The 15,020-nt window shown below is 37.3% G+C and overlaps 1 protein-coding gene across 1 annotated transcript in view; it reads left to right on the top strand.

The window, feature by feature from the left end:
• The window catches only part of SLC28A3 (solute carrier family 28 member 3), a 53,380-nt gene extending 40,311 nt beyond the window's left edge, over positions 1-13,069 (top strand). The window contains exons 14-18 of the mRNA XM_026674719.2: positions 3,535-3,732; positions 6,515-6,596; positions 9,955-10,053; positions 11,848-11,950; positions 12,763-13,069. Coding sequence (XP_026530504.2) covers positions 3,535-3,732; positions 6,515-6,596; positions 9,955-10,053; positions 11,848-11,950; positions 12,763-12,883 — 603 coding nt within the window. The 3' untranslated portion in view covers positions 12,884-13,069. The remainder of the gene's footprint in view (positions 1-3,534; positions 3,733-6,514; positions 6,597-9,954; positions 10,054-11,847; positions 11,951-12,762) is intronic.
• Positions 13,070-15,020: the final 1,951 nt, after the last annotated feature.

The raw sequence follows: 15,020 nt of genomic DNA, 5'->3' as shown, positions 1-15,020 counted from the left end.
CACAAGTCACTTTTTTCAGTGCCATTGTAACTTTGAACAGTCACTAAACAAGTTGTTGTAAGTCAAAGATCAACTGTACATCTGAAAGAAAAAAATCCTGCTTGTATCCAGGTGGTCTTGACAAATAAGTCACACAAATTGTGTATCTTGCATTTTACAGATAAAGGCACTACTTCTATGTATCTGCTGTTAGGTTAATATCCCCAGATCATTTGTATGAAAATTGGGTCCACAACTTGAGGCTTCAAAGTCACATCCCGGTAACTTCCACAGGTGTATACCATCATTTGATGTAATCATTATTATGATTAAGCTTACGGAAATGTTGCTACCAAACTTAGCTTTTCTAAGTCACATAAGGATACCAATCTTAAATATATAAACAGAATGGAATTATAATGAAATTTACACATACATGAAATAAAACTTGACCCCACCTTTGAGCCCCATATAATATCTCAAAAGCCATGAAAGTAACAGAAGTACAGGTGTACTTCTGTTAAACAAGCCTAGAAAAAAAAGATTCCCACTTCAGCAAAAACTGTTGATTAATCTACAATCAGTTAACATATTCACAATGAGCAAGAAATGATCAGATGGAAAGCAAGGGAAGAGAACTGGATGTCTCTCCCTGCTTTAACTGTGTACTATGAGCAGATGGGTCTAAGATGCAACTATAAATAAATAAATAGGGGAAATGATCACATGGACGAAAAGGGCAGAATTAATTCATTACAGGTTGAGCCAATTATTTATGTATTATTAGGGCATGCCTGAATGCAGAACCTTCTGCATTAAAGTGCTTCCACTTAATGTAACATATGGTACCATGGAAATGATAAAATGGGTGAGAAAAACAACATTTAGAATGGCAGAAAGGAAAGGGGGGGGTTCAATTCCCATCGAGATCAAAAAGAATACCACTTTAAGCATAGAAGAAAAATATGGCTAGCTACATGCAGATGCTTACCTTGGAAGCAGCCACAGTCCTGATGCAGTTAAAGAAAAGAGTAATGGATTGCTTAACAATCTAATGAAGCTTCATCTATCTAGCTACAAGAGACCATTTATAAAAGCACTCAGTGAGGAGGTTATTAATGCAGTAAACAAAAGAGATACAGCTGGCCTGGACAGTTTCCCAAGAGAGATTTTTTTCCTGCTTTCTAATGGAGCATAAAGGGAACACAGATACTTTTGGGGCATAATATTCAACCTAGTTGAGAGTGGCCCCAATTGCCTGATAGGCAAAGAGATCCTAATTAGTTAAAACATGGCTCCTTCCAGCCTTCCTGCCTCACTTTGAACATTTATTTGAAAAAGTATGTTCCACTCCAATCCAGAGACTCCAAGTAGGATAGAAAGAGACTTGAACCCTCATCTCCCATCCCAAGCCATGTTACAGATTTTATTCTCCTGCGTAAGTTTTTAATGCTTATTGAACAGCCCAGAATAATTTTTTCCCCCAGTGGCTCAGAAATATCAAATCATTTTACCTTTGAGCAAAAGGAGATGAAGGAATTCAGTGGGTATTTCCTTTTAGCCAATCTGAAAGAAAATAATTCCTTCAATCTACTGAAGCAGATTTTGAGGTTTCGAGAATGTGGAGAGTTAAGCTGTTCTGTCACCAGTAAAGAGACTCGCAGACCGGAGTTGACTTCAGCTCTTTAAATAATAAACAGTAACTTCAACTGCAGTCGAACCGCAGGAGCCCTTTTATAGCGGCTGCTCCACGGCTCGCAACCAATGACATTTAGTTAAACTTCCCGCCGCTTATAGGCGGCCAATCAGATACTAACGTTACTAACCAATCGTATCATTGCTTCTGCTAACCAATAGGAACATCGTCCTAGAAGTCTCTATTTAAATACACTACATAAGCAATGCTATGACTGCCCTTTCTCAGTGCTTAGAGTTTGTGGAGATCTGGATAGGGAGCAATGCATTAAAATTGAGCCCTGGCAAGATAGAATAGCTTTGAGTGACACTTTGGATGGTATTTTGGTACCATCTTTGGTGATGGATGAGGTTGTACTGTCCCAGGCAATTGTACATCCCATCTATTATTCTAACGCCATCCTATCAATAGGATAAAAGTTCAACAGTGGATGCTCTAAGACAGTGGTGGCTAACCTTTTTGGGCTCTTGTGCCAAAAATTGCTCGTGTACACATGCTCGCGTGCCAGCACCCAGAAGGAAATGTGCCCCAGGGCCCCTGCACATGCATGCGTGATTTCCCCCCCCTTACCTGCACTGCGCCTCCCAGCTGATTTTTGGCCCGTTTGAGGCCTTTTCAGCCTTCCAGGAGCTCAAGGGAAGCCTCTGCAGCCTTTGGAGGCCGTAAAATAGGCCCGTTTCATCACTTCCGGTATTTCCAGAAATACAGGAAGTGATGAAACGAGTGTGGATTTTGGCCCCCAAAGGCTGCAGAGGCTTCCCTTGAGCTTCTGGGAGGCCAAAAAAAGCCTCAAAGAGGCCAAAAATCAGCTGGGATGCACATGCATGCGCAGTGAGGTAACTTTGCCTGGGGCTTGCGTGCCCGCACAAATGGCTCTGCGTGCCACCCTGTGGCACATGTGCCATAGGTTCACCATCACGGCTCTAAGAACTGTACCCACCATTAACACTTATCTGGTGTCTTTTTCACAATTGTCTCAGGCAAGAAACAAAAGACTTTAGCATGGGAATTATCATCATCATCTTCTTTTAACGACCCCATAATCCCTTGCAGGGTGGAGTCTGGGCAACTGAATGGAGTTAACAGAGTGTTTTACTGGCCGGATGCCCTTTCTGTCTCCGATGTAGAGTTTTGTTCAACAGATATATTTTCATTGTGCCCAGAGAGAGAGAAATATCTTTCTCTAGATAGGATCAAACTCAAACCCTCCTGATTGTGAGGAGAGAGCTCCGCCTTTAGGCCACTGTACCACTCTCCGTTAGCATAGGAATGACTAAATTAATGTAGAGTTAAACTAAATTGGTAGGAAAGAATTAAGTTTTTTCCCTCTAAATTGGGATCTCTTTCACTATTTTGGGTAAAACAACTAACTCTGTTCGAGATGTAGAATTCCACAGTGTAGTTTGACTTTCTGGCAATCCTTTTAATTTGATGATCTTGCGAGTAGTATTCTTGTGATATAATATTGATGTAATAATGTTTTCCTATTCATTCTCTCCACTCAATGTATAATTTTGCAGATTCAATCATCAATCTCCTGAAAATAGGAGACAGTTTTATGTTATTCTTGGATCTAAACCAATTCCTAGGGCCATTTAAAGGGTTTTATTTTTTTTATTTCAATTATATTTTTTCCTCTTTCTGGATTAAAGATGTGGTGTCCATAATAAATAGACTTTTTAACCTTGAGAGTGCATTGTTAGATAAAAGTTTTAGCTGATAACAATACATTTTAGGCATACTGTATTTATTGCCTCTACTACCCTGCTCCAAGAACTTGCTTGTGTGATCAATGTCAATAGGCACTCAGTAAGGTTTATAGCTCATATTTCTCTTTGTTCTTGTTTTCTCCCTTATAGATAATCTGTTCATATCTGTTCATGCCATTTTCTTTTATGATGGGAGTAGATTGGGAAGACAGCTTTATTGTTGGTGGGCTCCTTGGTTACAAGACTTTCTTCAATGAATTTGTGGCTTATGAACACCTTGCAAACTTGATTAAACTACGCAAGAAGGGAGGACAAATGTACATCAATGGTATGAAACAGTACTTAAGTGTAAGTATTCCTGTACAACTCTTTTCAATAGATCTAATACTTCATAGATTTTTGTTCAGTCAACTTTCCTAGACCATATTTCTGAATGACTAAGTGATTAAGTGACTAAGTTAGGTATGTGTTCCTATGGATGTGAAGCCATAATTGATATAAATATTTTTGTAATATCATTTTCTTGTGGTTCATAATCCAAGTTATGCCTTGGTTGTATTTAATAATGTTATCTATCAACCAAATGAACATTGGTGTATGACTTTAGCACTGAAGCAGAGTAGAGGTCAAAGAGAAGGAGAATTCTGATTTATTAGTAATCAATAAGACACAATATTGGAGGGAACCTAATGTTCTTTTTGAGAACCATTGTAAACAAGGAATGAGATAAATCAGCTTTGCCTTAGACCTAATTTTTTACAGTACTTTAAAAGTAACATTGGCAAGGAATGGGAAATTTTCATATTTGGTTTAAGGGCATCAGAATAGTCTTTTCTGGGAATTTACATTAGACATCTTCAATAGTTATGGATAAAATTGTAACTTCAGTTCTTGGATCTGTGTTGTGCCAAAACAGGAGACCAAAGACATGTGTTTTTATTTCCTAATTCAAAAATAGAAAGAAGATCTTTGAAATTTAAACTAGGTGAAAGGATTTTTCACGACTGGAAAGTTTTACTGAGGTTTAAAAGTAAATCTAGCTATGTGTAGTAAAATTTGGCTGCATGCAGCATGAACTACAAGTTGCAAATGTGTTTTCCTGATAATACATAATGTGTTATAAATTAGTGATGGGGGAGATTATTGAATGATTTTTTTTTTCAGAAGCTTCTGCAAAGCTGCAAATATAATCAGGAATTCATGTTCGTACAATCTCACATCACCAGTTCATCAGCTAAGCTAATTAATTTTCATTGCAGCTAAAGTGCAAGAAGGGAACACATTGAATGAAACCAGTTTTCTAGCAGAATCTCTGTTGCTCTAAAGTGTTAGGAATAGGCAGTTTTACCACAGGTAGGATCTTTAGTTTTTAGTTTTCTATCAGATCCTAGGCCCTCCAATTCCCTCTACCAAGTTTTAAGTCCCTTTAATTAATAGAGGAGAGGTGACTTTCCAGCTACCCAAACTCTTTATGAATAACACCCCAAATAAGCTCTAGTTATATATCAGTTTGTGCATCCTGATTTATTTATTTATTTATTTGTTTGTTTGTTTGTTTGTTTGTTTGTTTGTTTGTTTGTTTGTTTATTTATTTATTTTGTCAAGCGATTATAAGATAACAGGTATAAGTATAAACATAGTTATGAGTACATGAAATGGATACATATAAGAAAAATTTAAAAAAGAAACAATAGGACTGGGACAGTAGGAACATTGGTGCGCTTATGCACACCCCCTACAGACCTCTTAGGAAAGGGGTGAAGTCAATAGTAGACAGTCTAATCAATTATAATCAATTAGGAGGGTACATTAACTGCTATGAATGACATCTCTCTGGTTTAAGTTGGAGGGAAGTGCAGATCATGGGTCAACTTAAAACTTTCTGAGGTAGTGGTGGAAGTATGAAGAGACCAAATCACTAAGGCTCCAGTTCTACTACTGTGTATTCAGCTGACACATTGAGAACAGCAGGAAAGAGAAGTGAGAATTTGCTCTCACATATCTGCTGTCCTTCAATTAAGATGACACTTTTAGATGAATTCATTGGGGGGAAGCAAATTTGCTATTAGCAATACAGCTTTTGTGATATGGATTTTATAATAAGTTTTGGGGGGGAAATAATGAAACTAAAATATTTATTATGTTTACAAAACAAAACCTGACTACTATATTCACTCATGTTGTGGATTCACACAGTATATTGAATCAGTAAATGGCCTGGGATACAACATATTAGTTGTCCCCCCACCACACAAAAACCAACCCTAACCAAGTTTAATACTTTGTAGGAATACAATTGCTAGACCATTAAACCTGCCCTGCTTAATCTAAGTTCTAGTCCATTAGGAATTTCATTCTTAATAATTTTTCCATAATCGTGATAGTTGTGTGGTCTAATTGGAGGAAATATTCAGGAACATATTTTGCACTTTATTGTTTGAAAAACTTGTCTTTTTACACATGACCACAGGATAATGCAAATCTGTTCAATAAGGGAAGCTGTGATTCTCTCAAATAGTTTCATTTTTTAATATTTTTTTGTCTTTAAGATATCATATATACTACTAAACCTACTCATTCTTGAAAACCATATGCAAAGTGACATCAGTTTTGCACAAAATTCAAATGTGTGCATGCTTAGAATTGACACACTATGCACATGTTCCATTTTCTACTAAGAAATGTTTTTGACACAAAATAGCTGGCAGATCTGAAATAGCCCTTGGCAATTAAATATTACATTTGTTTGCTAATGGATTCAGACATGCCAGTGTTGAAATTAGCTACATTTTGAGAAATTCTAGCCACTTATCAGGAAACCATCAACATGATACAAAAAAAACTTAGTGTGTGTATGTATAAATCTAGTCATGGGAACCAAATACTCTATGTGATAAATATATAAAGGGTATGAAAATATTCTATTTCTGGTTTCTTCTAATATGCAATTCTTTATAGTGGGGAAGGGGGGGCATGGAGAAAGTCCAAATTTATTCTCATTCCAAAACCATACACAGACATTATATCATTATTGTATGTTCAAATGCCATTAGCCAGAAACTAAAAACTATTTTAGCCAATCTCTTTCTATAAAGAGGAAGTAATTGGTCTTCTATTTGCTTTATTTCAGATACGATCTGAAACAATTGCCACTTACGCGCTTTGTGGATTTGCAAATTTTGGTTCAGTGGGCATGATACTTGGAGCACTATGTAAGAATCATGTATACTTCTTTTTAGAGAAGAACAGGCAGTGCTGGGGCAGAGTTGCGCATCATCAACTTAGAATCATTACCTTGCCACAAATGGTCTAAATCCAACCCCTCTTGAATTCTGTTGACCTCTATTGGGCGCCAATATAGTATTGAGCTTTAGTTGACTAGACACTTGTGTATAGACTTCAGCAGTATATCGTTTTTGAATTGCAACTTCATGTATGATCCTGATCCTTTGCATTTACCACATACAGAGCAATTTGAAAAACTAGTGTCTATTTTTAAAACAAGATCTTTTGCTGTGATGAACAATTGTTCACCCTTCACCTTTGGAGATGGTAGAGTAATAAAAATTACTGACTTTTTCAGCACTGCAAAAGCATTCCAAGCATAAAACTCTTGTGTTTTATGGATAACAGAGCCATTCAAACACTTTGATGCACAAAAACTCATTAACCTGCCTCTAACAGAGGTTTGTAACCTTGGACAAACCTCTGTTATCATCCGGATTGGTCCAAAATTAGCAGATTTGCTCCAGAATTAAGCAAGTTTCTCTTGTGTATATGTAATTGTATCCATTTCAGATGAAAATTGAAATAAATATTGAAATAGTTTCAGTCTGGATAATATTCAAAATATTCTGCTTTGTATATTATCTAGCAGAAGTAAATGATTCCAGAGTTAACATTTAATATAATTATGTATCAAGATGATTGGTTGATCTAATATTAGTGCTTTGAGGCTGAGGAACTCTTATTAAAATGCACCTCAATCTTTAAAAAAAATAAATTAGTCTTAAGCCTGTGTTTTTAGTCTCTCTTGGGGTCAATCAGTATTTTGTAAATTCAGCATCTAAAGCATTTCAGATCTGCAGAGCAGCAACAGCCATTGCCTAGATAAGATTGGACACTGGAAAATAGTGTCCATGTTTATCTAGAGTTGGTATTATTTGGAAGATTATATTTCATAATATTTGAATTGCTTTACAAGTAAGAATGGGATGTGTCCCATTTCAACAGCAAATCTGCTGCCTCACATGAGCTCCTCCAAGACAGTTCAAAGCTTTTTGAGTATTCTCTCAAAAGTGTAGCTTTGCCCAGCCTATGCAGATCTTCATTATCTCATTCTTATCTGTACTGGGGGCAAAGATCTGTATTATATCTTCACTTTCTGAAAGTTCAGGATGTTCAAAAGACTCTTTTCCATTGCCTTTCTCAGTGTTTCTTCCACATGAGATTTCACTTTATATTCTCTCATAACATGGATAGTAGAATTTATGGAGGATGAGCGATGAAGTTTTAGAGATGGCCCTATTTTTCTTTCTCATAAATTTACAACCCTGTGAAAGAAAACATTCAAAAGCAGTTCCAATTAGCATCAGCTGCAAAATATTTCAAAAATACTTCAGGTTAAGTTCAAGAGCTGGCAAGATATTGTCTTACAACTAAGTGACTATAGGTACAATCCTATCGATCATAGCTAGCATTGAAAAATAAGCATATTTCAGCTCTTCCAAACTGGGCAAGGGCACAGATCTTTCAAGAAGATATTGACACAAGTATATGGCCATCTTATGTCTGCTGTCATAATTGAATAAATGCTAACTTTTCTACAAATAGAGAAATGTTGTTTGGCAGTGGTGAACCTTAAAGCATAGGCACCATGGGGAAATATTAGAGAGGGAATTGGTTCACCCTGCCTCTTGATTGCTAACCCTGGTTACCATCCTGCAAGTTTGAAAAGGAGTCTGATAAACACACTCCATCCTCATAATGCCTTAATGCCAAAATAATTTGAAACATTCAAATATCAGGATAATGCCAACCAGACTAAAGATTGAAATTGGAAGGATTTTGGGATAAGAAGACTGATTAGCTGGAAATGCCATGAAACATTCAGAATGGTACCCTCAAACAAAACTGTAGATATTCATACTCGTTTATACATATCAGGGAACTAAAAGAGGGGAGTGTTCCAGCAAATGAACTCCAACCCACAAAACTCAGAGACAGGCATTTTTTCAAAGTTCCATTTTATTTGACAATCATACTGGCACATCTGTGTTGTGGTTCGCCGGCAGCAGGTGCGGATGGCTGAGGTCTCAGAGAGCAAGGACTCAGATGAGGAGCCTGCGTGTGATGTAAGGATGAGGCCAGGACCATCAGGGAGTGGAGTGATTGTGGAGGCTGGCAGCAGTGATGCAGAGAACCCCGAGGAGCCTGTGCCCAGTAAGTGTGGGTGCAGGGCTGCTCGTAGGAAAGAGCAGCTGCAGCAGTACGGGCAACTTGAAAGTAAGGTTGCAAAGTAATGGCCCCTCCCTTAAGAGATAAAAGCCAGCCTGAGAGATGGATATTCTTTGCAGGAAGTAAAGAAGTTCTTGCACTTCAAGCCTTGTAGAAGTTCAGACTATCTTGGTTTGCATTTGAAGACTTTTTGTTTGGAATATTTCTTGGCAACTTAATCTCGTGCTTTTGGCAGCCTTGCACAACCTTGGCAAGTCTCGTTCTTATCAGGGACAATTAGTTTTAATAGCCTTTTAAGCGTGAATTAATGGAATTCGCAGAGAAGCATTAGAAGGTTTTCCTTTTATCGCTATTTGGTGTTTGTTTACTTGGAACAAGGTTTGGGTCAGAACAATCTGGGAAAACTTGAATCTGAAGCTTCCAGTTTTCTCTTAGTAATTGAAAGGTCAAAATCCCATCCCCTGCATGCATCAGTCCAACACATGACCCAATAGGCATCAGTCCCACTGAAGACACTTCTCCAACCATTCCTTCTCCAGGTGCAGGGTGACATGACCTTGACTGGGGAAGAAGAATGCTATTATGGCTAACTATCCCCACTCTATGAATGCCCCCCTCCCATTTTCCCAATGTGAATGTGACACTATAGAAGCTTCTCAGGCTAATATGGCTTCCAAGGCTGACAGCTTGTTAGTAAATAAAGAGTACCATATCACTTTTAAAGGAGATGAATGGAAGGCAATTGCACAGACTTTGAAGAGGCCAAAGGAACACAGACAGAAATGTACTTTCTATTATGTCAATATACTATATAATATTTATGAGAAGTTGACTAATTATTGTATTAATTTGGTAATGGGAATTAAAGGCAAGGAAAACCTATATAGATTCAGGGACAGAGAAATAAATTCTGCATGATTTTATCAAGTGAACTTTCATTTGAAAAGATATTACCAATATCATTTATGGTTATCTAAACCGCATCTATCCTAAGTAGCAAGAATCTTTACTGAAGCTGTTCCAGAGATTATAAAAGGGTTAGAAAAGCCCCGAATGTCTCAACATTACATATTGCTCACTTGTTGTTTTTTTTCCTTCTATTCATGTCTCCAGCATCCTTGGCTCCCTCCAGGAAGAGAGACATTGCGGGAGGAGCCTTCAGGGCCATGATTGCTGGCACTGTGGCCTGCTTCATGACAGCTTGTGTTGCAGGTATTGTAACATTACATGCCACCATTTCACATGTTATGTTTGACATGATCCAGGTCTTTTATGCCTCACGGGGGAAATTGAACTCCCCCACTGAAACCAGTGGAGTTTCTAGAAAGACTTAAATTTGATATAATTGTGCTTCAGTGATATCATTATTTGATTTTAAATAGAAAGAAGAAAAATTCCTGATTAACTGTTGATTTGATAGCAATTATAATAGCTTAGATTTGGAGAGAAAAAAGTTGAAGGGAGGAACTTTCCCTTCTATCATCTCCCAGAAGCCTTTTGAAGATCTTTCTACATAGACCTCAGCCTCTTCCCTTATAGTCTCTGCCACAATTTTCTTCTCTATGCAAGTGCTCTGCTCCATCTTTCCATTTAACCATGGAATGCAGCTGGTGTTTCATCTTTCTGTCTTCAAAAAGTTGCTGATGGCGGAAGCAACTAAGTCATCCTTCAAAAACTGGAGAAAATTGTGACGCTATAGAAGAACCTTCGATTTAAGAAGCAGGGAGGAGATTCTGGAAAGCAGAGATAGTTAAAAGTTCTCACTTGTGGGAGAACTGCTGTTCCAGAAGAAATGCTACAAAGCTATGGTTCTTATTTGGTGCCGTTTCCCAAATCCTACATGTGCCCCATATTATTATGGCATCATAGTGCAGATCAGTGCATCCCCTCTGTGTGAAAGGCTCTGAATCTTCTAGGACAGTGGTTGCCAACCGGTGGGCTGTGAGAAAATTTTGGTGGGCCACAGAGAAATCTCACTCCCAGAGCACCCCCACAAAGCAATTAATCCAGGCTGCACAGAAACACAAGGTTGCACCGCCCACATGGCCCGCGGGAAACCTCCCCGCCCACTCGCTCCTTACCCAGTAAAGTTGCCTGCTAAATTGCTATTTTTCCTTTTTCCGACCATCATCTGTTCTGCTGTGCCGGGAGATTTAGATTAGCTAGGAAGCAGGAAATGGATGGATTTCTTGCTTTCTAGCTAGTCTTTAGATCTTCGACTGAGCACAGCTGAACCTCCCTTAGGACTGAAGGTTTGCTTGCAAGCAAATTCAGTACAGACTCACAGCAAGCAAATTTGAGAGACTGAGCTTGCTGATGGCAGATAGATAGATCACTGAATGATTCTGTGAGCAACTCAATTTGCCTGCTTTGCCTGATTTTGGGTAAAAGTTGCTCTTTTTAAAAAAATAAAAATTCAATATTTACATGCATGGTGTGTTGTGAGTTAATTTTGTGACTTTGCTTGCAAGCACATTTTATGTGACAGACTGAGCTAGCCGATGGCAGATAGATAGATCACTGAATAAATCTGTGATTCTGTGAGCAACTCAATCTGCCTGCTTTGCCTGATTTTGGATAAAAGTTGCTCTTTTTTATAAAAAAAATCAATATTTATATAAATATTTATAATATTTACATACAAGCCATGCCCAGCCAGTCACATGACCACCAAGCCACACCCACAAATTAGGCCATGCCCACAGAACCAGTTAGTGGTCCCTGGGATCTAAAATTATGAGTTTGGTGGTCTCTGAGGTCCAAAAGGTTGGCGACCCCTGCTCTAGGAGCCTCTTCCAGGAATTATCTTCCTTAAATGGAAGGGAGGAAATGGAAGGCAAAGCAACTATCAAAAATTGGGTTAAGAAACTTATAAAACAAAGTTCTTAAATCGAACAACCTTATGAAAAACAGAAATGAAGTACAAGTCAGTGTCTCAGTGAATTTGTTGCCATAATCCAGAGGTATCATTTCTTAATACAAATATCTTTTCTGACCCTTTTTCAGGTATACTATCTGAAAATCCATGTACAACGTTATTACAAAGCAACTTCAGTGCAAATGACAATAGCACAGAAATAGTTGCTTGCTGTTTAAACCTCTTTACCAGGTAATTAGATCAGAATCTCGCGCCATAGAGATCATGTATGAAGTCAAACTGCTTATTGACAGTAGATACTCCAAGAACACTGTATGTGAAATGAACTATAATATATAAAAATATGGCATAATAATATTTCAGAAGTTCCTGGTGATAGCTTTTTTTAAGGGTTATAAAAGGCTGGTTTTTTTAAAAAAAATGCTTCTCTACTTCTCTACTGTTCAAGACACAGTAATTTATATTTGAACACCTTTGTCTTAGTTTGTATAGTTTTTGAAGATTTATGGTAAATTTTTATCTTCATTGATGCATTTGCAATACATTAAGAATTCTCTTGCCTAGTATCTATATTTGGAAATCTTATAGATCTATGATTAGTGAAAAATGCAGTTTATACCTTTTCTTTTTTCCAGTTAATATCCTTATTTTAAGCAACCTTACTCTAATTAAGTAGGAGGCTAATGAACAAACAAAGGCTTTTGCATGCACAGAATTTTTCCCACTGGCCAAATGCTAATTTAGGGAGAATGGGAACCTCTCAAAGAAATCTGGCGAGTTTTGTTACATTTGCTAAATTTATTGTTCTGTTCTAGCTAGTCTGAAATAATCATATCAATTCATTGCCAATGACACAAGCTGTTAGTTGTGCAAGAACATTTTGAAAATATTATTCATAATGGACATTTTATCCATTGCATTTTCTGTTTTACAGTTTATAATAATGTTGTAATCCACTGATGAAATGTTAAGTATGATAAGTAATTTTATTCATATTATTATTATTTTAAAAAATCATTCTCTTTTTTTTTTTTATCAAACAGTGGCAACAGTTCTTCAGAGGTCTTCCCAAAATCTAACAGCGGTTTAAGGTCCTTGCACCAATGTTGCCAACTGCTGGGCCCATCCAAGGTTAATTGCAGCTTGGTCACTCCATTATCTTAAGCTGTTTCATAGAATTCAAATTCATGGTGAATGAACAGAAAAGACAAGATGGAAATGGGGTGATCTTGTTGCTAACATAGACAAGGGGAAAAAACTTGTTTTCATTTAAACTGGAGTGATAGCCATCTGCACCCTCTATTTTCATAATGTTGTTGATGAAGGACATGTTGATATATTTGTAAGGAGAAAAAAAAACTTGCACACACTATATATCACAATTCACATTTAAGATTTTAAAAGACATTTGAATCTGAAATGACTTCCATCTTGGATTTATGGAAATAACTTGACAACACATCGTAGGTTAAAAGGTCTGGTTTGCACCAATTCCCAGCTTGGATCGCGTTGATGCAACAAGCCACTAAACTTGGTTAAAATGCAGCCTGTGATGGGATAAGATGGAGACAGGTTCCATCACATTAATTCAATTTGAACCCATCAGAGAAATATTCAATAATTATTTAAAGTGACTCTACGTTTGCTTAATTTACACCTGTTTAGATACCGATCAAAATCCCTGTTTTGTTCTACTGAGATAAGATTGTTATTTTAATGTGATCCTAAGAATTAAGATCAGAATGAAGCTGCTTCTTTTCCATATATGGAGCTTATTTCCAAATCCAAGTCAGAAAACAAGCAACTAACAAACTAATTGAACTCCGCTTTGGTGTTATAGGATATAATAACAGAATTTTAAAATCTTGCCAGAGTTTCCGTCTAGGCCCTCTTGTGCCAACAAAATCAAATCAGGGCTATCTTGACTTTCTTTCCTACCCCTTCTTCTTTCCCAGAATTGAGTTGTTATTTACTTTAAGAGTTATGCACTGTTTATAATATAGCTATGTACTGTATGTAAATTATATAAAGTATATAATTTTTAAAAACTGGGAATATTTTCATTCAGATATTAATCAAGGAAAACCAGTTCCACTTGAAAATCAGCTTCCCATCACCACCACCATTCAAAAATGCATGGTCATGGGTATAAATTAATGAAATTTATAGGCACAAAGGTACTTTTGTTGCTACAATATCAACAAAATATCAATTTAAGTACTATTATATGATCTATAAAAGAAAATACAGTTTTTGCTATTAGAATTTGTTCTGCCAGATTCTTAAGGAAATGCAGGGGTAATACTAACCCATATAATTAAATAAATATGCTCTGTTTCAGTTATTTTTATATATTTATCAATTTGTATTGCTGCCAGTCTTACAAAAAAGCAAGGCTAGAAGCACAACCCTCATCATACCAGCTAGAGTTCTTCCAAAAGTACAACCAGTGCCATTACTATCCCATAACTGGATCTGAATCCTGACTGAAAAGGATAATTCATTTCATCCACGATTCACTGAAACTACAATCTAATCACCTTCTCAATCACCTTCCCCCAAAAGGAGAGGTTAAATACTGAATGAAAGTTGTCTTGCATAGAGGGGTCTAATAAGGGCTTCTTGAAAAGATGGCAAACCAAGCAGTGGTGGGATTCAAATTTTTTTACTACCGGTTCTGTTGGCGTGGCTTGGTGGGTATGGCAGGGGAAGGATACTGTAAAATCTCCATTCCCACCCCACTCCAGGGGAAGGATACTGCAAAATCTCAATTCCCTCCCCATGCCTGGGGGAAGGTTACTGCAAAATCCCATTCCCTCCCCGCCCTACTAACTCTTTCCAGCTCCATTCTCCTGTCCAGGGCAATAAAAGAAGATCCAGCCGATCAGCTGGGACTCGGGAGGCAGAGAATAGATGGCAGCAGGGCCAGTCAGAGGTGGTATTTGCCTGTTCTCTGAACTACTCAAAATTTCCGCTACCAGTTCTCCAGAACTGGTCAGAACCTGCTGAATACCACCTCTGAAACCAAGGCGTATTTAAGAGGTAAAAGGACAATTCCCTCATTCAAAGAAGTACTTTAAATTGTGAAGACTTAAACTCCCAGAATTCCAGAGCCAGACTGCATGTTGGCTGGGGAATTCTGGGAACTGAAGTCCACATAATTTCAAGTTGTTGAATTTGAAAAACATTGCAATGGAGATTTTGGTAGATCATAGTATCTATTCTGTTATTTCATGAATAAATACATGGAAATTGCCATGCATCAATAGATAACTTTGATCTTTTATTTTCCTTTTATTAA

This window comes from Notechis scutatus, chromosome 2, assembly GCF_049901735.1.
Source record: "Notechis scutatus isolate UNSWTSFEM ecotype Mainland chromosome 2, rNotScu1.2, whole genome shotgun sequence".
Classification (NCBI taxonomy): domain Eukaryota; kingdom Metazoa; phylum Chordata; class Lepidosauria; order Squamata; family Elapidae; genus Notechis; species Notechis scutatus.
This window is presented reverse-complemented; position numbering and strand designations above follow the sequence as displayed.